At 48.7% G+C, this 23,399-nt stretch overlaps 2 protein-coding genes and 1 long non-coding RNA gene across 4 annotated transcripts in view; 1 reads left to right on the top strand and 2 right to left on the bottom strand.

Moving 5' to 3' along the window:
• Positions 1-1,438, top strand: part of FBXO10 (F-box protein 10) — a 53,036-nt gene extending 51,598 nt beyond the window's left edge. For both annotated transcript variants that reach the window (XM_060609294.3, XM_078436673.2), the window contains exon 11: positions 932-1,438. In XM_060609294.3, the coding sequence (XP_060465277.3) occupies positions 932-1,106 (175 nt within the window). In that variant the 3' untranslated portion in view covers positions 1,107-1,438. The remainder of the gene's footprint in view (positions 1-931) is intronic.
• A 1,384-nt stretch (positions 1,439-2,822) lies between these two features.
• LOC144614153 (uncharacterized) lies at positions 2,823-15,799 on the bottom strand. Its single transcript, XR_013551735.2, has 3 exons — positions 14,901-15,799; positions 3,048-3,145; positions 2,823-2,906 (listed from the first exon to the last, which is right to left on the bottom strand). It is a non-coding gene; the product is annotated as an uncharacterized LOC144614153 (long non-coding RNA).
• A 3,394-nt stretch (positions 15,800-19,193) lies between these two features.
• POLR1E (RNA polymerase I subunit E) overlaps positions 19,194-23,399 on the bottom strand; it is a 28,925-nt gene continuing 24,719 nt past the window's right edge. The window contains exons 10-13 of the mRNA XM_060609295.3: positions 22,641-22,774; positions 21,669-21,750; positions 20,867-20,998; positions 19,194-19,537 (exon numbers count right to left, since the gene is read on the bottom strand). Coding sequence (XP_060465278.1) covers positions 19,378-19,537; positions 20,867-20,998; positions 21,669-21,750; positions 22,641-22,774 — 508 coding nt within the window. The 3' untranslated portion in view covers positions 19,194-19,377. The remainder of the gene's footprint in view (positions 19,538-20,866; positions 20,999-21,668; positions 21,751-22,640; positions 22,775-23,399) is intronic.

The following is a 23,399-nucleotide window of genomic DNA, read 5'->3' as shown; positions in this document are numbered from 1 at the left end:
CTCCCTGGGGTCTGCTTCCTCCTGTCCCTTTGGAGACCCCAGGATACAGATAGCACAGACCTGGCAGCCTGCATTATCCACCATGCACTGTTGAGTCCTGATTTTCCTGTCCAAGCTTGCTGTCTGCTGCCAGACTCAAATGCTGGCAATTCTTTGGACACAGTAGCTAGCTCCTCACCATCCACACCTTTACAGTCCTACTCGTTGTTACAGAATCATCATAAAAATGCACAGAATATATGGTTACTGGCTTAAGCAACTTAGGATTTGGGGTAAGAGGTGGTCCCTTGTAACTCAAATGACAGAAATCCCCGACCAAAGCTTTCCCTGACCCTTCAAAATCTCTGTAAGATCCTGAGGGACTGGAAACCTACCAATTCCTGTCCCCTATAGCAGTTTCCAAAATGTCATTTAAGGAAATCGCATAGTATGTAGTCTTTGGAGCCTGGCTGCTCTCACGTAGCCTAATGCACCTGAGATTTGTCCGTGGTGTCACATGTTGTTCATTCTGTTTGTTGCCAAGTGGCGTTCCGTTGTATGGATGGACCACACTGTTTATCCGTTGTCAGCTGAAGGGTATGTAGTTCCTAATTTTAGGTGATTATGACTAAAGCTTCTGTATACACGCAGGTCATACACCTAGGAGGGAAATGAAAGAGAAAAAGTCACCGACCTTCTCCAGAGCCTTATAGAGATGGGGAAGTTGAGGCTTACTTGTCCAAGGTTACATGCAGAGCTGGAACTAGAGTGCAGGACTTTTGCCCCCTAGCTTCCCACACATCCCACCTCCTTGAGCTATCACTGATTTGGAGGCAGAACCGACACCCAGATTTTGAACACCTGGATCTCGAGCCTAAGGTGAGATGGTGTGGGGCATTCGGCAAATGCTCCAGACTCTCACAGTTCATGGACTGTCGTTTTGCACCTCTAGGTCTGATACGTGGCGCCTGGTGAACCCACCAGCACGGCCTCACCTTGAAAGTTCTCTCCGAGGCCCCTCTACAGCCCACAGTGGACAGAAGGTGACGGCCATGGCGACGAGGATCACTGCCCGCGTGGAAGGTGGTTACCACAGCAATCGTAGCGTCTTCTGCACCATTCTGTAAGGAAGGGGAGCCGCGGCGTGGGGCGGCTAAGGGCGGTGCAAAGACTCCAGGAGCAACAACCCCATACCCAAGCTCAGGCTCGGGCTCTGATGGGTGTTCAGCCGAGCTAGGAGGTCAAGGCAGCATCGGGATGAAAGCAGCAGCAGCAGCTGAGGGGCTCCGGCCCTCTCTCAGTCCTCCTACTCACTGCACCCCGGAGAAAACAGGCTTCCGGGCTTCCTGGGGACTAAGAAAAGAAACAGATTGGTGGGTTTCCTGTCACTCAAGCTCTTATAGAAGTTATGAAGAGTTGGGGAAAAACGATACTAAAACTTTGGTCAGGTCTCTCTGAATGACAGGGAAGTGTTGTTTTACACGCACCAAACCCAGACTCTTGTCAGGGAAGAGCAGATTTACTCCTGAGGGAGGAGGTGATTCTAGTAAGGTGGAAAGAGATAGCTGCCCCAGAATTTTCCCCTTTCCTGGACCTCTCTCGATCCCTACAAGCACATGGCCACACGCTCCTGGCTATCTGCAGAGGCTGGAGGAGTTGAACTTGGTTCCCTTCAACTTAAACTTGAACTGTGAGGGGGACAGGGAGCCCTCTGGAAAGGCTGCCCTACGATGACAAGGGACTTGCTGAAAAGAGGAAAGCCGTGTGGAGAAGTCCTCCTTTCAGCGGCCCAGGTGCCCGGCTGGGTGGGGCAAGGATGCACGAGACCCCACTCTGCCCTCAGGGAGCTCCCAAACTCAGGAGGATACTGGCTCGAGGCCCTGCGTGTACCCGCACCAGCCGCCCTCCTGGGCACTGGACTGGTGGAGATGGAGGTGCCCAGGGCCCCTTGTCTGTGTCCATGTTCTCTCATGGATGACTGCCTGCCTTTACTGACCCTACCACAGTTCCCCACTCTGTGCCTTGGCTCATGCTCTGTCCTCTTCTTGGCATGCCCTTCTCACCATCTGCACTTGTCCACACCCCACCTAGTCTTCGGGGGTTTAGCTGAGACACTGCCTTCTCCGCAGAGCTCCCCTCCCTGCAGTGACAGCGCCTTCCGCCCTTCCCGCTCTGAGGCTCCACCGCCCTTTCTCTGCCCCCTCTCAGGTATGGAGCACTTTCTGCCTTGCTTTGGAGTTTTCTAGGCCCCCGCCTGTGAGCTCCCTGAGGGCAGGACCTGGCCTCAGTCTGTTCCCAGTTCCCAACCCAGGGTTGCCGTGGGGGCAGTAGCCTGAGGGAGGGGAGGAAGGGCCTCCTAAAGGGCTTTACTGAACTGTACTGTGAACGTGTCAAGGTCCCAGAGCCAGGTGGGCTCAGATCCCACCTGCTTGAGGACGGGGGGCTGAATGTAGCACTGAGCAGCTCAGCCTGGACAACCCCCTCCCACTCGGCCTTTCATGTGGGGCCTTCGCCAGCCTATAGGGGGTGCTGTGGTACACTTTGCCACTCGCTTCCCAGGCTGGTTCCACCGGGCCCTCGGTGCTGCTCACCTGGGTGGGGTGGAGGGGTAGCTGGAGATGGTAGTAGCTGACTTCTCCCCGAGGACTTTGGGCACAAGACACGGGCCCCTCCTGTCCCCAGCACTGTCCTTTGCACTTCTCTGGTGGCCCAATGTGAGTCGCTGTACAAAATGCTGCCTTTATTATTTTGTAATGACTTTTCTGTGAACCAAATGCTTATGAAAATCTCTGCAACCAAAATAAAGTTTTATATTTTAAAAGAAGCCCTTTCGGGGGACTTGCCTCGGTCTGGGTACATGCTAGCGTTCCTGGGCAGCTGGATGCAGTTCCCTGCTTCACCTTCCTGAGGCACTGCTGCTTCTTCCGCTGAAAGAGACAGATGCCCTGAATGTCCTGTCCATTCAGCAGGTTCGGATTCCGGGCTCCAGGGTCTGGGTTCCCATGTGTCGGGGGTTATACTGCGGCCCTCCCCACCCCGTGGGCTGTGGAGATCAGCAATAACAGTACCCGGTGTAGCGGACTGGACAGTTTGCAAACGGTTTTGAGATCAGGAACCACATTTTCCCAGCTTCAGCATCTTCGTTTTTGCCGTATCTGCATGCCATCTAAGGAGAAAGTTAGTACTTAATATTTTTCCTTAAATTAATACTTTATTTTATAGAAGAATGTTAGATTTGCAGCACAATAAGCACATACATAGTACAGTGTTCCCATATCCCCCACCCCCACCCTGAGTCTCCCCCTTACTAACGTCTTACAGTAGGGTGGTACATTTGTCACAATCAACCAATACTGCCTCACTGTTCGTAACTAAAGTCTGTAGTTGTTATCCAGTATTCTTTTACCATTCCAGGACCCTATCCAGGACATTTAACTTTGCTGAACTAAAAAGACATATTTACATCACTACTATAAATCCAAAGTTAGGGTTTTCTAATACACATCGAAACTATTAAAATAAAAATATTTGTGATACCACAAGCAAATAAACCTTTGTTGAAATGATACATTTGGGGAGAATTGTTACTGCACTTTATCCTGACCAGCAGAACCTCATGTATTTTGATACGCTAAAATTGTGTTCCATCCATAGTATGCTGAATACTCACTTGGTGAGGTCATTGCCCTATTTTTTACAGAAGGAATTGAGGCTCTGAATAGTAATGCCTGTAAAGGTCCAGCAGGTGAAAGTTCACTGTCAAATGTTAAGAGCTTGTAGGCAGGAGAGGGGTAGATAGGGCTGTTGCATAAAGCTTTGGCAGAAAAAGGAACAGTGGAGACATGCACACAGTGCCCATCTCTGCCAAGTCACTTGGAGGTGAGACACCCATCCGTGCCCTCCTGTGGCTGGAGTAGAGTGAGGAGGGCGCTGCCCTGCAGGGCCTGCACACCATGGTTGAGTGGGCAGGGCTTGCTGTCCTACACAGCTGGCCAGACCCTCCCAAGAGAACCTGTTCTGATTATTTGTCCTTAAGTGAGCCAAAATCTTATCTCCCTGGCTAAATCCTACCCATACTTCAGGATCCTACTTCATTATCACTTCATAGAACACCGATCCCTTCAATCTCCCTTAAGTCCTTCCCCAACCCTTGCTCTCATGCCCATGTCCCCCCCCCCCACCCCAGGTTATTCTCATGGTGGCACTGAATCTTCCGTATTGAAAAACTCTGTTGATTTGTCTGATCCCCTACCCCATGTGCTGTGAAGTCATGCCCAATTGATCCTCTATGCCCAACATAGACCAACACTCAGTGTTGGATGAAGGGGTAGATGGATGGGTAAATGGACAGATGGATGAAGAAATAAACCCAGCACCACTCCTAGTATCTCTACCTTGTAGAGCCTCCAAAGGGCATCTCTTCCCTGACAACTCTCCAGAGATTTACAGACATCCTTATGCCTCTGGGGTCTGCCCTGCTCTTGGCCACCTCTCATACATGCCACTTTGCAGACTGTTCTCCCCATCCTGGTCATTTCTCGAGACCCACTCCAGTAGTCTGGGTGTGTCTGGGAGAGCCCAAAGGCAGCATGTAAGAATCCTGTCCTGCATCTCAGGAGGTATGTCCCAGCTCTGTGCATAGCAATTAGATCTGAAGATAGGATTCTCTAAGGTCACTGTGTTTCCCTGGATCATTTGCTTTCAGCCTGCAGTAGCTAAGGGCCCCCTTCACTGAGCTGTCACTGGTGAAGGCTTAACCCTGGTATGGAGTGCAACAGGTCAGCTGCCCCCATCAGGTCAACAGCTTATACTGTGGCCTCCCTGGGCTTTCCTGCTGGCCAGCCAGGCCCAAACATTGATGCCTTCTGATAGGAGTGTGCAAACACAACAAAGATTAACACAGCTTCACCCAGGTCTCCAAATCCTGTTGAGGCCACTGCCTTGGTGTCCAAAGGAGATCCTGAGTACAGGGAATGGTAGACATAGTACGGCCAGACCAGACAAGAGCCAGTTGTGTCTTAGAACAGCAATAACCCTACACGGTCCTCAGCAGCCCTGGGCCCACCTTGCCACTCCTTCCTTCCGGCAGCACAAAGAAAGTCTCCTCTCCAAAGTCTTCTCTCCCATGAGGCCTGATGGGCTTGTTCCAACCCTAAGCAGTTTCTTCCTATTTGAACATGCTCATCCCATTAGCTCTTTCTCCCTTCCTGTCCTGAGCTTTGTACAGTGCATTTATGACCATGGGGCTCCAGAACCCCTCCACCGTGATTAGCATTCTTTTTCAATGAAGTCAAGCCTAGCTATGGCCCTGCTAGTACAGAGAAACTCACAACTGTCAACATCTTCTTGAAACATTGTTCTTGCCTGAGTGCAGCTAAAGATCCTACTCGTCAGGATGGTGTCTCACTTCTTGGTTTTGGCCCATTATTCATGCCCTCTGTTTGGACTCCTTGGGTTAAAAGCTGATTCCAGGGCTAGAGCAGGGAAAGTACAAGATGGCTGGACTATCTTGGTCCAGAAAGGAAGGAACCATCCTTAAAATGATGGGGATACAGGAGCTAGTTTGAAGAAACCCGAATTAGCCAAATGTGGTACAATCTGAGCCTCAAAATAAAGGATAGTAACAACATTCATCGAATAAGAATCGGCGTGTCTATCCTGATTAAGTGAACAAAAACATTTTAACAGGAGGGAAAAGAGGGCTTCCTCTGTGTAAGAAATGAATGATAGCGTTAGAAAATCACCATACTGCAACCATCTTGGTAACTGATTCAACAAGAATCAACTAGGGCTAAAACTCATGGTGCCTTCAGGATGGAGAGAACACAACCTAATCAAATAATGAAAGTTAACATCACAAGTACAGGACAAACATGTGCCTCTACTGTGATGCACTTAGAACCCAGCACCATGTCTGATTTTCCTGCCAAAAATGTATATCCAGAATCTAAACCCAAGGAAACACTAGACAAACCCAACTTGAGGGACACCCCACACAATAAATGACCTTACTCTTGATTCAGATAGATTAAACAAAACCAAAGAAGTGTGGTGGGCAAAATTTGAATATGAACTGAGGACTAGTTGCTAGTATTGTTTCTGTCTCCCCACTATTGATGAATGGGCTGTAGCTATAAGAGAAAGGCCTTGTTCCTAAGACATGCACAGTGCAGGGGGCGCCTGGGTGGTTCAATCGGTTCAGTGTCCCGCCCTTGATTTCTGGCTCAGGTCATGATTTCACGGTTTGGGAGATTGAGCCCCACATCAGGCTCTGTGCTGACAGCAGAGAGTCTGCTTGAGATTCTCTCTCCCTCTCTCACTCTGCCCCTCCCCCGCTCATGGTTGTGTGCTCGCTCGCTCTCTCTCTCTCAAAATAAGTAAATAAACTTGGGGCACCTGGGTGGCTCAGTAGGTTGAGCGTCTGACTTCAGCTCAGGTCATGATCTTGCTGTTCCCGAGTTCGAGCCCCACATCAGGCTCTGTGCTGACACCTCAGAGCCTGGAGCCTGTTTCAGATTCTGTATCTCCTTCTCTCTCTCTCTCTCTCTCTCTCTCTCTCTCTCTCTGCCCCTCCCCCGCACATGCTTGCTCGCTCACTCTCTCTCTCAAAAGTAAACATTAAAAATTTTAAATAAATGGGGTGCCTATGTGGCTCAGTCAGCTGAGCGTCTGGCTTTGGCTCAGGTCACGATCACATGGTTTGTAGGTTTGAGCCCTGCATCGGGCTCTGTGCTGATAGCTCTGAGCCTGGAGCCTGCTTCAGATTCTGTATCTCCCTGTCTCTCTGCCCCTCCCCCGCTCACTCTCTGTCTCTGTCTCTCAAAAATAAACATTAAATTAAGTAAAATAAATTAGATATTAAACATAAATTAATAAACATTAAACAGTAATATGTATTTTTATGTTACATATATTTTGTTATAAACATTTATATGTTATATTTATAACATATAAATATGTTTATAAATATTTATATGTATGTTATAAACATGTTATAACATTTTATATGTTATATATATGAGATATATATATATCATATATATATAAACAAACTTTTTAAAAAAGACATACACACTACAGTTCTTACAGGTAAAAGGGTGGGATGCTTTTCTCAAATTTTCTCAAATGGCACAAAAAGAAATCTATAAATGTATAAACAAATAATAAATACAACACATCAACAGCACGACAATCTGGGTAAAGGATATACAGTTCTTTGCACTATTCTCACAACTGTTTTCTAACAAGGATATTATGTAAAAACAAAAGTTTTTTAAAGAGGACACTTTAAAGAATTTTATCTGATTAGCTTTTTCCAGGTTGGGGTCCCCTATAAGTGTGTTACACATAACTTCTTTGGCCTCATCACTGTTCCAATGTCCAGTGGGTCCATGCCACAGGCAGAGACTCCCCTCCCGGGAAAAGACTTCACTTCGCTAGCCAACACCCAAAAGTTGAGATTATTCCACAAACTGAAAATCCCCCTAACGGTACAAGCATCCAGCCCACGGTCTTCCTTTCTTCAAAAAGGACATCTGGGGCACCTGGGTGGCTCAGTCAGTTAAGGGTTTGGGCTCAGATCATGATCTCATGGTTCATGAATTCGAGCCCCACATCGGGCTCTCTGCTGTCAGCGCAGAGCCCGCTTCAGATCCTCAGTCACTCTCTGATCCCCCACCCCCTCTCTGCCCCTCTCTGGCTTGCACTCTGTCTTTCTCTCTCTCAAAATAAACGTTTAGAAAAAAAAACAAAAGACATCAGGAAACATTTTGGCAAAAAAAACTTTGTGGGATTAAGGTATCCTCTGTGAATGTATTAGTAAATAAATGGGTTTTTAGAGCTAGAAGGAAAAAACCTAGTACGATTCTATTATTTCACAAGTGTTACTGCCTAAAATCCCTGCCATGAAGAGAAGGCGCAGTTCACGTATCATGACTCATTTAACAGACACTGATTGCTGTACGTCAGGTACTGGGCTAGGTTCTCTCTCACAAGACTTGTTCAGGTGGAACAAGGGCCCCCCTTTTGAGCCTTTTGATCCACAGACCCTTTGATGTACAGAAATGTGCTTTTTAGCCCGCCCCTGAGAACGCACCCCCTACATTTAGCGAGGTACACCTGTGGTCAGCCAAGCCAAGTATTTATTTGTCATCCCAGACTTCTCCTTGTCAGTATCATGCCTCCGTGTGAGTGACTGAAGACGGGCTGCTCTCTTACTCGCACAGAGGTGGTTCAGAATCCTGCTCACATGCTAGGAGCCGACCGTTCCTGGAAATTAAGTTTCACAGTGTCCAATCCATCAGAACCTAAATGTATTCATGAAAACACAGTCTACCCTATGAGCCACTAGTTCGCTTCCCAGAGATCCGTAAGGACCTTCTTTTTCCTGGTGCAGAGTCACACGCTTGATTTTCACAACAGCTTAAAGAAAAACGAGGTGTTTAGATTTCCTGCTCACCCCTCTGCTGGAGGGAGACAAGGATGTACTGACGCCCACTACCGAGGACTGGAAACAAACGAGACAAACCACAGCCACCTGGAAACATGCACTGCAGGCATGGCCTCACCTCAGAAGCAGCCTGATAACCGCATCCCAGAACCCAAAGAAATACAAGGATGGCCTGTCCCAAATGAATCACCTGACACTCCTATCCACCGTGTCTTCCCTCATGGATGACCCAGCTGCCGTGTGAACTTCCTCCTGTCGCATTTCCAGGGAGAACTGGATTTCATCTCCCCTCCGTCACTTGTCCTGGCTCCCCAGATCTAACTTTGAGCACTAGGCACGGACCTAAGTCTCTCTGAGTCTCATTCCTGTTCCACATATCGCCCCTCCAGATGCCAACTCTACCACCCCAGTGGCAGGTAAGGCTGGGCAACGGCCAGCCTCCACTCCCGTCTCCTGAGTGCTTTCCAGTAACTAGAGGCTGGAGAGAAGACACCGATTTCCAGACTCCCTTGCTGCTAGGGTTCTAGATGCAAATTAGGTTCCTATGTGTGGACAGTTGAGCCACGAACAACATGGATTTGAGCTGCACTGCTCCACTCATGCATGCTTATTTCCAACAAATATAGTGCATTGTTGTAACTGTACTTTCATATAATATTCTTAAAAACATTTTTTCTCTAGCTTACTTTATTGTGAGAATACTCTGTATAATACATATATAAAATATGCTCATTGCCTGCTTATGTTCGAAGTAAGGCTTCCAGTCAACAGTAAACTATTAGTAGTTAAGTTTTGGGGGTGTCAAAAGTTACACACGGTCAGGCGTACTGTCACATGCATGGATAAACCTCAGAAACTTGTGCCAAGTGAAAGAAGCCAAACACAGAGGAAAACATGATATGCAATTTCATTTACATTAATATCAAGGTAAATCCATAGGAACAGAAGACAAATTAGTGGTTGCCACTGACTCAGGGGAGGATGGAGTAGGGTATTTCTTCTTAATGGGCACAGGGTTTCCTCCAGGGGTGATGAAAAAGTTCAGGAACTGGATGGAGGACAGGGTTGCACAACATTGTGAATGTACTTAATGCCACTGACTTGTGCATTTTTAAATGGTTTTTGTTTTTTAGTTTTTTGGGGGTTTTTCTGTATTTATTTTGAGAGAGGGTGCAAGCAGGAAGAGGCGGAGAGAGAGGGAGGGAGGCTGACAGCGCAGGGCCCAACGCGAGGCTCAGATTCATGAACGGTGAGATCATGACCTGAGCCGAAACCAAGAGTCAGATGCTTAATCGACTGAGCCACCCAGGTGCCCCTTAAATGGCTTTTAAAAGGTAAAATTTATGTGTCTACATTTTACCAAAGGAATATGTGGCCAACCCATGACAAAGACAGCCAAAGGATCCACCCTGAAAGGGATCACAGACTTGGCGGCTGGCACTTTCATGATAATACATACCCCCTGCTCCTGCACAGCCACAGAAGGATCCAGGGCTGGCCTCGAAGCCACTGAGGGCCTTTCCAGCTCAGATGCCATCAGGTCCCACAGTCCTTAGCGTAAAGTTATTTGTCTCCCCATAGACTTGTTGGTTTTTGCAAATGCCCTCATCTGTTAAGAAAAATTATCTTGACAACCATCTGGACATAATTCAACAAAACTGCAGAACATAAACTCAAAGCCGAGACTTAGTTTTTACTTTACTATCAACTGATGCATCAAATGTCGTTAACACGCCAACTAATTTTCAGTAGCTTCTGGGCATGTCTGAGACCACAGGCACCAACAACAAAACCCACAGCAAGAGCAGTGCTTGGGAAATTCAGTCCAAGGACTCCCGCAGCTGCTCACAGGAAGCAGCTGGATTGGACTCCATGGTCTGTGCTGGGGAAGGAAGGCGGGACCCCCAATCCATCATGCTGGAAAACAGCGGCCACCGCCACTGCAGCACAGAAACAGAACAGCTTCCAGAGCTGGGCACAACACACTTCACAGGGCTCCAGCCTCAGTGACCTGGGACGTCAGGCTCTTTCCTGGCCACAGAGATCTTGAGTCTTCCCTGAAAGTCCTCGTCCTCCCACAGACTCGGCACTGGCCATGGACTGCTGGCCCCGGTCTCTGCATTTTTCAAGTCTTGTCCCCGGATCTTCAAGGGTCTGCAACCGTCTCAAGTCAGGAGATTTGGTCCCAAATCAGTGCCCTTCATTCAAGTCAAGCACCTCTGTCAGCTGGGCCTTGTGCTGGCCGCGGTAGAGGAGACAGAGGTTAATCAGACACGGTCCCCGCCCTGGGACAGTTCACACAGTGTGAGAGAGATGGCAAGGTGCGTGGATAAATGACTGCCGGCCAGTCCAAGGCAGAGTGTGGGGCCCACAGGAAAGGGACATCTGAAATGCTCCAGAGAGTCTACGAAACGGCTCCTGCCAGCCAGTCGGGCCCCCGTGTGAGGGTTCAAACCGACGGACCTCCTGGCTGGCTTAATGAAGCCCCAGTTAAGCATTGTGCCCGGAAACCTCTCCTCCCTCCTGTAGAATAGCCCAGCTCACAGCACGACATGCAGGGAACCGGGTCAGCTGTTGGGGGATGGCAGCTGCGGGCAGTGGTGTCGACAACGGTCAACGACTGCCACCTCGGCTCAGACGTAGGTCACTGAAAACCGCAGGGCCCAGAAACCAGACATTCCGCCCTCAGGAAGCATTCTGCCTCCTGTCCCTGACCTCACAGAGAAGGGCCGGCTGGGGTCACCCCACTCTGAAAGGACCACCCTGGCCGGAGCTTTGCCTGAGGAGAGGAGGAGAAGCAGAGGCCGCAGACACTCGGTGGGGCACCATCTCTGAGGTCGGGGAACAAACAACAGACCCAGAGAATGGGTAAGTTACAGCTCATCCTCTTTCTGGAACCCTCGGAATATGCTAAGAAACCATCGAACATTCCAGGAAAAGCAGTTGGTTTAATGTAAGGCGTAAACCATAGGCGATAAAGCCATCTCTGCGCTCTGGGCACAAGTGTAAAGGGCCGCTGGGCACAGACAGGCAGGAGACTCAAAACAACAGGTCTGATCCGCCGGATACCGGGTTTAGGGAGTTAATTGAATTCATTTCTTTTTAAGTCCCCATTATTTCTGTCTGTGCACAACGACACCTGTGTTAGGATCAGAGCGACAGGCTCTGAGAAGAGAATCTAAGCTCTGAGGGATGGAGCACGGGCTCCCAGGGGGATGGCACGGTGGTGAGCCCTCGGCCACCAGCAGCCCTGCCCCTTGTCCCCCCACCACCCCCACTCCCCCCTGCACACCTGGAAGGGCTCAAAGGTCTGACCTCGGACTCCGTGTCTACAGCTGGCAGAGGGCTCAGAGGTCTTGTCGGCTCTCCTGGGACAGACACGAAGCAGCTCACCTTGGGGCGTCTGTGGCATGGACATCAGGAGCACCATGAACGCCCCACTGCCCCCATCCCCCATCTTCCCAGGCCCGGAACCCGGGCATTGGAGAGTCTCTGTACCCTCCCTCCGAACCCAACCACTCTCAGCCCCTGCTACTGTGACCCCCAAACATCTCCCGTGTTTCCTCTTCCATCTCTGCTGCCATCACACATGCTCAGGCTCTCTTTGTGTGTATGTGTTTATTTTTGAGAGAGAGTACAAATGGGGGAGGGACAGAGAGAGACACAGAATCTGAAGCAGGCTCCGGGCTCTGAGCTGTCAGCACAGAGCCCGACGCAGGGCTAGAACCCACGAACTATGAAATCATGACCTGAGCCGAAGTCGGACACTTAACCGACTGAGCCACCCAGGTGCCCCTACATTCAGGCTCTTATGTGCATGATCTCTTATGTGGCCACACAGCACCTGCTCTCCCTACTTTCGCCTTGACTCCTACCAATCTCCTGCTACAAATACTAGATGTCACAGCACATCTACAAGTTCATGACATTCCAATTTGCTACAACTATTCCCACAAGAGCCACCACTGGAAGAAGGCAGATCCTTGACTTAGATTCAGGTGTTCTAACAAAGTAAGTCAGTGACTGAGAGGGAAAACAGCTTGGAGGAGAAAAAAGCAGCATGGAAGATCCACATTTCAGGTTCTTGATATGCAGATTTTATGTGACCTGACATTACCAGGTCATTCCTGAGTAAAATGAATACAGATCCATTTTGTTTAAAAGACAATGTTAGAAAAGAAAAACAAAGAAGGGAGGAGTTCTGGAAGTTTCCTATAAAGCCCTTCTGTTAAGCAATTTCCATTTTCTTGCAGATTCCTCGTTATAAAATTAGAACTGTGTTCCCCTGGACAATAATCTATGCCCTGGAAGCTTATTTCAAAACCCAATGACCACCATAAGAAAAGCAATTCCTTCCTAATTAAACATTAAGATGATTGGTCAATGTATCAACATACCACGGCAAAATAGTTACAAAATAAAAACAAAGCCTCCTCACCTCCCCTTCAATCTGCTTCCTACTCTGATGGCAGATTAATTTTACTAAAAGCACAGCTCTGCTCAAGCCTTGCCCTCATTCAAAACCCTTCAGTGGCTCCCCATTGCCTTCAGGATAAAGAACAAACTCCTAGCGGGTGTTTGAAGATCTTTCTCCTTTTGGCCCTGACCTACTTGTGTAGCCTCATTTCCTTCTAATCACCTTCAAATAACCCCTGGCCCAAACAAAATGCACTGAGAGTCCCTGCCACATCTTTATCTTTTCCCCACTTCTGCCTAGAATGTTCTTTACTCCCCTCTACCCCCCACGTCAAAACCCTGCCTCCTTGTAAGACTCACTCAAATGCTACCTCCTCCATGAAGTTTTCTGTGATGTCCTCCTCCCTAATACATGCTGCCCACCATCTTCAGGCTTCCATAACCTTTTACTAGAGATGATTCTCATGTATTTATCACTGGCTGGCTTGTATTGTTATTTCTGCACATATTCTCTACTTCCTGATAAACTATATACCCCAATACATTTTCCCCTCACATTTAACATATGTCATGCAAATAGAAGGTACTAAAATTTTGAATGAATCAAGTAACAAGCGGCAGAAAACAGTACAATATGGCTGGCAGCAACTGAATTTATCACTGCACTTAGAGAGGTAGCAAGTCTGGAAACGTGAGAACTCTATCCCAGTGGTTGGAACATTTTGTCTACATATTGTCTGTTTCTATCGAAATCCCCAATTTACTATCATTATTTACCCATTGATCTTTCGGTCCTGCTGGATATATGTGTGTGTGTGTGTGTGTGTGTGTGTGTGTGTGTGTGAGTGTGCCTGAGGGTGTACGTGCCTGTGCAGAGGGGAGGAAGCAGAGTGGAGGAGAAAGATTATCATCAAAAACTGGCAGCAGCAGGGGCACCTGACTCAGTTGGTTACACGTCCAGCTCTTAGTTTCGGCTCAGGTTTGTGAGTTTGAGTCCCGCATTGGGCTTCGTGCTGACGGTGTGGAGCCTGCTTGGAATTCTCTCTCTGTCTACCCCTCACCCCCCTCAAAATAAATAAACATTAAAACAACAACAACAACAACAAGCAGCAGCAACAGAGAAGCTCCTTCAGTGAAGACAGCTCAAAATCCACAGAAGCATCAAGTGTGTCCTCTACTGGCTGTCAAACACAGGGAGGGGGAGATTGAAGTCCTGCCGGGCAGTGGTTCCCACTTTACTGAGGACCGCAGAGCTTGTGAAAACCCAGGTGGGCCCCACGCCCAGAGTTTCTGTGCCTGTAGGTTGGGGTGGGGCTCAGATTTTGCATTTCTGACAGGCTCCAGGATACGCGGATAGGGACCGTGCTTTAAGGATCCTCCATGTAGATGAACAAATGAATCAAGGGGTTCAGGGCAGGAGGATCAGCTGTGGTACATGATACAAGCATTTCTAAAACTAGAAAATTCGTCTTTAATCAGATTAAGGCACACAGAGAAACACTATCATCTTGTGGTTTTTCCTTCTCACTTGTAATTCAGAAACCAAATTCTATAGGGTAGACTGAAGAGTTATGGACAAGGGAGTCAGGAGACCTGGGTTCAAGTCCTGACTCTGTCACTAGTTAGCTAGGTAACCAAAGACCCTTCAATACCCTCTCAGGACATCACTGCACACATTAGAACCACAATTAGAACTCAACCTGATAAATCTCCAGGGTCAGGTCTTACATCCCATAATCTCACAATTTTAAAACCTGTTAGCAATTTAGTTCCAAATCTAATTATCCCATCTCTATATAAAATGCTTAAAGATGCTGCAAATTGAAAACATGAGGAATAATTAACAGTTAAATTGGAGAAGAGCCCATAATAGTTGCAATTATGAAGACTGAAATTATGAAGACTAAACAGGTTTCACAAATAATAAGTGCTTAACAATATACCACGGAAATAGATTTTAAAAGATAGAGCAAAAATACTACAATTAAAACAACCAGCTCTCTTTCTGCGAACCGTCTAGAAAAAGCAGGACGTGTTACAGAATGAAAAAACTCACCAGTGAAGCAGGGCTGAGGGATGTCGTCCAAGGAGTAATCAGCCCCTCTTCCCCACACTGGGGCCTCCCCTCCGTCGCGGGACACTGCCTCTGGACCTCGCAGCTCACAGCTTTTTTTTTTTTAATGTTTATTTTTAAGAGAGAGAGAGCACAAGTGGGGGAGGGACAGAGAGACAGAGGGGGACAGAGGATCCAAAGTGGATTCTGTGCTGACAGCAGAGAGCCTGATGCAGGGCTCGAAATCACGAGCTGTGAGATCATGACCTGAGCCAAAGTCAGACACTTAACCGACTGAGCCACCCAGGTGCCCAGCACAGTTCTTCTTAAAGAGAAAGGGCCACCTTCCCAAGATCATGGCCATAAGAATGTGAGGATCAAATGACCTTCCCCTAGCTCGTCAACAAGCACAGGGAAAGCTGATCGCCGGGCCATGTGGGCGCAGGGTCCCCCCGGGGCCTGGCACCCACTCTCCTGCCGCTCCGGGGCAGTTGCAACCATGCCCTCCGCGGGAGTCTGGCCTCTCCCCTTTCAGCACCACAGGCCCAGAAGTCATCCAGATGCCATCTCATCCTCCCCGCCTCAGCCACTTGAACCAGCCGAGAGAGGAGACCCCACAGGCCCTCGATGGCAGCCCGCCTGCCACTGGGCCCAGGGCGACCGAGAACACGAGGCCCCAGGTCTCACGGGGCACCCATTCTGTGGCTGCGGGGCTGACTGGGCGCCTGCTCGCCCGCCCCCTTGTGCCCAGCTGACCCGGGTTAAAGTGAACCGCATGGCATTAAGTCGCTAAGCCTCCCGGGGAGGTAGGTCATCCTCAAACACATTATCCCCCCTCAACAGATGGGGAAATGACGCCACAGGAAGATTAAATAACCCACCCAGCCTCACACAACCTGCCGCAGGTGGAGCACGAGGTGATCCCAGCTCTCGAGCTGGCTCAGGGGTCCAGAATGCTCCGGATAAAGCCCTCCCGGCGATGGGGAGGACTTGCACCGCAGAGCCAAGAAAGAAAGAAGCAGAGTGCCCCTGCTGAAAGCCACTCCCAAGTGTCCCTCTTTTCCCGTGTGTCCCCAGAACACCGTGTAAGAGGATGCTTTTCAACCACAAGCATGAGAGGGGCCGGAGTGTGAGTGCGGGTACAGAGAAGACTCCTTCCTTCGATGAGTACTTACATATCTAATGGGGGCAAGTCACTGACACACAGGATGAACTGGACCATCCTCCAGTCAAGAGATGTCATCCAGTGTACGTAAATCACGTAAATACAAGTGGAGATTAGTACAGGCACAGCAGGGGGGCTGGTAGTGGTTGATGATGGGAGCTCACGTCCAGCTGTGGCTACAGTTGGGGATACAGGGGCAGGTGACCAGGCTATGAAGGGTGGGACAGTGACACCTGCAGGGGTGAGGAGAAGGGTATAGAAAGTGCAGGGAGATGACTCTGGCCTGCCCTGAAGACCTGGCTGAGGGGTGTGAGGGACCAAGGGCATGTCAAGTAGGGTTCAGGACTCAGGGTAGGAATGGCAGGTGGAAACCCTATCACCAAAGGCCTTAAGTGTGGGACTAAGGAGATTAAACTTCCCTCCTGGCCACAGTGCTCAGCACGGCGCCTTGCTCACAGTTGGCACTCATTACCATTAAGGAGCAAACGCTGGAAGGGAATTTCATTCATGGCAAATGTACGACAACTGTAAAAGAATATTCCACAAAAATTGCCTTGATTCTTTTTAGGAGGTGATATCTGGCCAGGATTTCTTTTTTAAGTTTATTTTTGAGAGAAAAAGAGCACAAGTGTGATGGGCAGAGAGGGAGGGAGACATAGAATCAGAAGCAGGCTCCAGGCTGCAAGCTGTCAGCACGGATCCTGACGCCGGTATTGAACTCACAAACCGGGAGCTCATAACCTGAGCTGAAGTCAGATGCTCAACCGACTGAGCCACCCAGGTGCCCCTGATCAGCACAACTTCTAAATTTAGTTTAATGATCTAAAGTATTTGCTGGGGTGCCGGGGTGGCTCAGTCAGTTGGCATCCAACTCTTGATATCGGCTCAGGTCATGATCCCAAAGATGGACTCTGCACTGAGCATGGAGCCTGCTTGAGATTCTCTCTCTTCTTTTTCTGCCCCTCTCCCCCACTTGTGAGCTCTCTAAAATAAAAACTAATACAAAATAAGAGGCACCTCAGTGGCTCAGTTGGTTGAGTGTCCAACCTTCGGCCCAGGTCATGATCTTACCGGTCCTAAGTTCGAGCCCCACATTGGGCTTGCTGCTGTCAGCATAGAGCCTGCTTTGGATCCTCTGTCCCACCCCACCCCTGCCCTTCCCCCACCTGTGCTCTCAAAAATAAAACATTAAAAAGGAAAGAATAGCACCCTGGGCTCAACTACAATTGGAGTGGAAAGAAGAATTTCAAAAGTTCAAGAAGAAAAAAAAAATCAATCTATTTCCTTCCCCCAAAGCTTTCACTTCTATAAATACATTCATCCAAATGGAGTGAAAACCATTCTTATGAAAACACTACCTGCCTGGAATTTGCAAGATAAACGACGTGCCCATCTTGCTTTCAAAGCACCAAAGCTCAAACAATGCTCTCCAGTAGCTTCTCTCTCAAGTAACACTCACTTATCCCCGAGGATTGTAACAGTAATACAGGTATCTGGCAGAAAACTATGAAATTCCAGTCGACTCTTGAACAACGTGGATTTGAACTTCGTGGATCCACTTACACGTAAATTTTTTCCCAATGAAGTACTGTGTGTTCCTAACATTTTCTTTTCTCTATCTTAAAGAATACAGTATGTAATACATATAATGTACAAAATACGTGTTGCTTATCATTAAGGCTTACGGTCAAGAGTAGGCCATTAGTCAAACTTTGGGGGTGTCAAAAATTACACACGGGAGGCACTTGGGTGGTTCAGCTGGTTAAGCATCTGCCTCTTGATTTCGGCTCAGGCCATATCTCAGTTTGTGGGTCTAAGCCCCGCAACGGGCTCTGCGTCGACAGTGTAGAGCCTGCTTGGGATTCTCTCTCTGCTTCCCTCTCTGCCCCTCCCCTGCTCGTGCACATGCTCTCTCTCAAAAATAAACTTAAAAAAAATTACACATGGATTTTTGACTGTGTGAGGGGTTGATGCCCCCTAACCCTGGATTATTCAAGGGTCAAATGCTCACAGAAAAAGGAAGCAAAATGGAGGCCAGCTTCTTGATCTTTTGGCTGTTAGTGCTGACAAGTAAAAGGGTGGAAACGGGGGGACTGAAAGCACTGGTGGCTGGACTCAGCATCGCAGTGTCGTCACCAGCCTCCGCAATCCAAGAAGCAGTCTGGGGCGGACGTGGCATCTTGATGCCCAGCTGGCAACCCCAGCGGTGCACTTTTTTTAAATGTTTATTTATTTACTTTGTGAGAGAGAATCCCAAACAGGCTCCATACCATTGCGGGCCTCGATCCCACAAACCGTCTTGATCTGAGCCCAGATCAAGAGTCAGATGGCCTACTGAGCCACTCAGGTGCCCCCCAGCCATGTGTTCTTAAACTCAGCAGAGCCAGGGGCAATCTCCCGATTCCCACCTGTGGAGCCCTTTCACAATTTTATAGCATTCTATCCATGCATCAAATCCTCTTTTTAAAGAGGTCTAGGGGCGCCTGGGGGCTCAGTCAGTTAAGCGTCCGACTTCAGCTCAGGTCACGATCTCGTGGTCCGTGAGTTCGAGCCCCGCGTCGGGCTCTGGGCTGATGGCTCAGAGCCTGGAGCCTGCTTCGGATTCTGTGTCTCCCTCTCTCTCTGCCCCTCCCCCGTTCATGCTCTGTCTCTCTCTGTCTCAAAAATAAATAAACGTTTAAAAAAAAAAAAAATTTAAAGAGGTCTAGAACCATTTGTTTTCCGTACTTCACTTTGATTCATCTCTCTCAAAAACGTGCTTTCAGAGCTGACCCCTGCCCTCTGTGGGCCCGAGCCAGGCAGAGTAACCAGCTTTGTCAATCTCTTCCTCTGACCGGCTCCTCTGTTATGGCAGCCTCAAACTAAACTGGCCCCCTTCGGCAACCCCACGACACAGGTGACCCACAGCTACTGGGAAAGCCGGAGGCCTCCTCTTCCAGCCCAGCTGGGCTGCGTGGCCCTTCCAGACTAGGCATCACAGCTCTCTTCACAGCCCTCTTTATTAACACTGATCCATTAGATCTGGCCTAGGGTTCAGCCTGTGAGATCTGTTGGCTCGGACTTCCCCAGGCCCCACCCTCCCACAGGAACCGCCTGCCATTTATAATCACAGCGACACCAGAGGTGAGAGGTGAAGTCCAACATGGCAATTACTTTATCTTTCCACCAAACACAAGCATGACTTGAGATGCTGCTTCTGGCTTCGTACCACGCCAAAGCAAGGCTTCTTTTTCCTTCTCATTTTAAAAATAAAAATGGAAATGAACACAAGTAGTGGCTCCGTGTGGCCAAAATGCTCCATCTGGAAAGCACTCTCTAGGTGATCCTCCTCCGCTTTGACTGGTGGTCCGAGGTCTGCGCTGGAGGCAGCGGGATGGACAGAGTGCCCAGCTTGTGATCCTCCTCCCCGCCAGCTGCCAGAGACACCCTTCTTTTAGAGATCTTCAGCCTCATGGCCCTCGCTATCTCCATCATCCTAAGGAGCAAACACACAGAACAAAAGGGAGGGAGTGTCTGTCCTCAGCAGGTCTGCCCTTGGCAGGGGGAGCAGCATTCACACTCCGGCCCGTGAAGACAGAATCCCCAACGGCCACCAGGAGCAGAGCAGAGAAGCAGACAAGATCTGCTCCAGAGCCATCAAAAAGACAAGGTAATGTAATGTAATGTATCTTATTTATTTGTAAAAGATTTTTATTTTTAAGTAACCCCTACACCCAACGTGGGGCTCAAACTTACAACTCTGAGATCAAGAGCTGCACACTCCACTGAGCCAGCCAGGCGCCCCAAGACAATTTCATTTTAATGTGTTGCTATTAGCAAGTATCCATATAGGTGATGGAAAACCAGGTTATCTAGACACAATTAATAACTTTGTTTACTTCTGATAACCAGGATTGAGCACTTGCTAGAATTTTGCTAGAACTTTACAGGCTCCGAGCATCTTGTTTCTCTTTTATTTTCCACCTCAATGCCTATTAGAATGCCTTTTGTGGACGGCCCTCAGGATAATCCCTCCAGGGACTGCTAGAAGAGCCCAGACAAGGGTATTCTCGCTGGCTCTCTTGGAACACCATCGGGGGCCTTGGATACCAGACGCTCTTAAATCACCCAAAGGCCAGCATATCCCACAGTTCAGGATCCTGGAAAGTTCTGCCTGCTTTGTCCGAATCCTTCCTAGCAAGGCTGGAAAAGGCCCAAGATCACAACTCTGCCAACTCTCCCAGGACCCTCCGAGCCTGTCCCTGTTCCTCAGTAAGGCTGTGGGGTCATAGAAGCCCCAGTGTGATATCCCTGACAAACGGTGGCCCCACCATGTCTGGCAGCCCCTTCCATCCGACTCTGAGGACGTTCTTTTTGCTAGGCTGAAATTGGGTTCTCTTACAACTTCCACCCCTGGGCTCCACCCCTCAGGACCATACAGACCCCCTCTCCCCAGTGACAGCAATTCAGAGACTGCTGGGTTATACAGGGACAGAATGCTATGGGAAGGCTCAGGCTCGAAGCCCAACTATTCCCCCCCTCTTGGTCGTGTGATGCTGGGAGTCACTGACTTCTTTGAACTGAAGATTCTCCCATTGGTTTTTAGGAAAATCACTGAGATCGTGACAGATTTAATACTGTGCGTAGAATAGACAAGGCACTTGGTAATGTCTTGGTTGTGCATCCATTTAATCACTCATTCGCTGACAACTGTCCTCTGGCCCGTATCAAATGTCCCCAGGTCCCTTGATGGTGCTTCCTGCTTTCCAGTAGTACCAGAAATACTAAGCACCCTACAGGGAGCTTATTACTCTGTTGCGCTCACCTTCTCTCGCTGAGCTTCAAGTCCCTCTGTAACAGTGTCAGGTCAATCTGGAAGTCGCTTATGTGCAAAGCCAGTATGATTACATACGCGGTGACCTTCGCCTTCATCGAATCCGAAATTAAGTTCCGTAGGCTACAAAATCAGTGGCAGTGAAGGAGAGACAGCGTTAAACTCTAAGATGATTATTCCAGAAGTGGAATAAAAACATCCAAGCCTGTTCTCATGCACACTCATTGTCTTCCCGCCTTGGGGAGAAGAAATCTGAGTAACATTCCTTGTCCAGTCAAGGTACCCATGCCTTCACGCACAGTGGCGCAATGAGGCAATCCCAGTGTTCCCTCCGAGTGGGCCACAGCTACACTTTCCCCAGGCACAGTTAGGGCTTCTCAAGGACACGGACCCTCTGAGCGTGTCCCCACTGCTCAGCCGGGAGGCTGGGAAAACAGTCATCCCAAACGCAAAGGGCACTGGCCTGCCCTTTTCTGCAACACTGCCTTTCCATAGAACATTGGTTCTATGAGATATTAGGAAAGGCTCCTTGGAGAAGTGTATGAAGTGAAAGAAGTCTCCAGCTGCAGGACTTCCCAGAGCCTCTAATGTGAACTTCTCCAAGGGGGACAGAGCATGTAATACATAGTGTTTCCTCAACCAATTTGAGGAAGACCCTTGCAAAGGGCAGTGAGTGCTCTCCTCAGCAGTGTCCGTGGACATGGGATCCAACCCATGCGCTCGTCCCCACTCTCACTGCCCTCCCCAGCCCGCTTTCTCCAAGGCAGGAGCCCCAGAAGCCAATCCCCCTGACCTGCCGTTGTTGTAGGTCAAGCAGGTGAAGTGCTTCAGCAGTTTGGCACTGATGATGTGGGGGACCCCAGGTCCCAGGGCACCTACAACACAAAGCTGAGTTTGAGCATGTTTCCAAACCTGCACACCACAGCATCTCCATGAGGAGATGCTGGCCAGCAGTTGGGCCACTGCAATGAATGGAGCCATGTGGTAAGAGAAGCAGGGCCCATGAAACAGAAAAGCCACTTCCCAATGAAAACTGCACACGCCCGAGAGACGTTTGTGATGGGGCAGAGACAGGGAGGAAAACCAGATTCCAATGAGGCCTAAAGATCTAGAATTCATAAGATGTTACAAAGCAAAATAGATAGTGGAGAAAGCCCAAGGAGAGGGAAAGGAGGAGAGACTGAAATGTGAAAATAAGAAGCAGGCAAATCCTGAAAACTGTTACAGACTCTTGGGAGCTCAATCACAGTAACAAGACGGCATCACCTTGTGCCTAAAACCACAGGTGGGTTTCCAGCGCTGGGTGGATGTGGGGCATCCAGCATGGCCCTAGACATGTGACACGTGTTACCAGCGGGAATGGGCTCTCTTCCTTGTCAGTCAGAAATACGCAGACACACATAAACCTGCCATAAGCCGTCATATGAACAAAGCCAGTTTTTCTCCCCAGAGAGCTCACGTTTGCCCAACAGTCCCTTAAAATTTTCATAATTTGACTGGATACTATACTTTGCCCCATGCAGACGAGAAGTAGTGGATGCCAGCTCTGAACAAAGGTACAAGCCAGCCTATCCCCATTTTCAGAAGAGGAGAGAGCTGGGCCGGTCCTTTCAGTCTGCCGGCATGACTACAGGAACCTCACTTTTACACTGTCACAAATAAAAATCGAGACAATCATATCCATTTTCTTCTCTCATTACAGCTAGTCTAACAGACAAGTAACAGGCTAGAAATAACTAGAATAAAATGTCTATCATGGACTTACTTTTCCGCTTAATCACTTTTTGTGCTCGAAATTTGATGAGCGTGTCCAGAAACCATATGCATCGGGCCTGGCGGTCTCGGCTCTCCTCATCTGATGGCAAAGACTTCAACGCTTCTATGACAAAGGAGCAGTGGCTAAAACGGGGGAGGAGACAATGGAGGGATGCATGAGACTGGCTCTGTCAGGAGCCATTCATGCTGTCAATGAAAACAGCAGGCATCCTTCACAGCTGATACACACTCAACAGTCAAGGAAGGGCCGTCCTATCAACGTTCCTTATAACACAGTGAGCATGGTTTAGTGCCAAGGCAGTAAAGGACTAGACAGTAAATATTTGTGGTTTGTGGGCCATATGGTCTCTGTTCCATCTACTCAAAGCTGCCACTGCAAAAGCAGGCATTAATAATACATAAATGAATGACCATGGCTGTGTTCCAATAAAACTTTATTCACAGACAGCAGGCCAGACTTGGCACACAGGCCGTGGTCTGCCCCATCCTGATGTAGTGGTCTGGAGCACAGGCTCTTGAGTTAAAATGCCTGGTTTTGAACCCCCTGTCTGCCATTCAGTGGCCTGGGAAAGTTTCTGTACATCTTCTATACATCTCTGTACATCATCTCCACCTAAAAATTTAAGGCAATGATAGTAGCCTCAGGGTAGGGGCTTTCTGTGCATTAAATGAGACAATGCAAGTAAAGTGTCTAGAACAGTACTTGGCACATGTAAGAGCTCCATCTATGTTAGCTATTATTTTTATG

This window comes from Panthera onca, chromosome D4 (assembly GCF_046562875.1).
Source record: "Panthera onca isolate mPanOnc1 chromosome D4, mPanOnc1 haplotype 2, whole genome shotgun sequence".
NCBI lineage: Eukaryota > Metazoa > Chordata > Mammalia > Carnivora > Felidae > Panthera > Panthera onca.
Note: the sequence above shows the minus strand (reverse complement) of the source record. Positions and strands in the feature narration are given on the sequence as shown.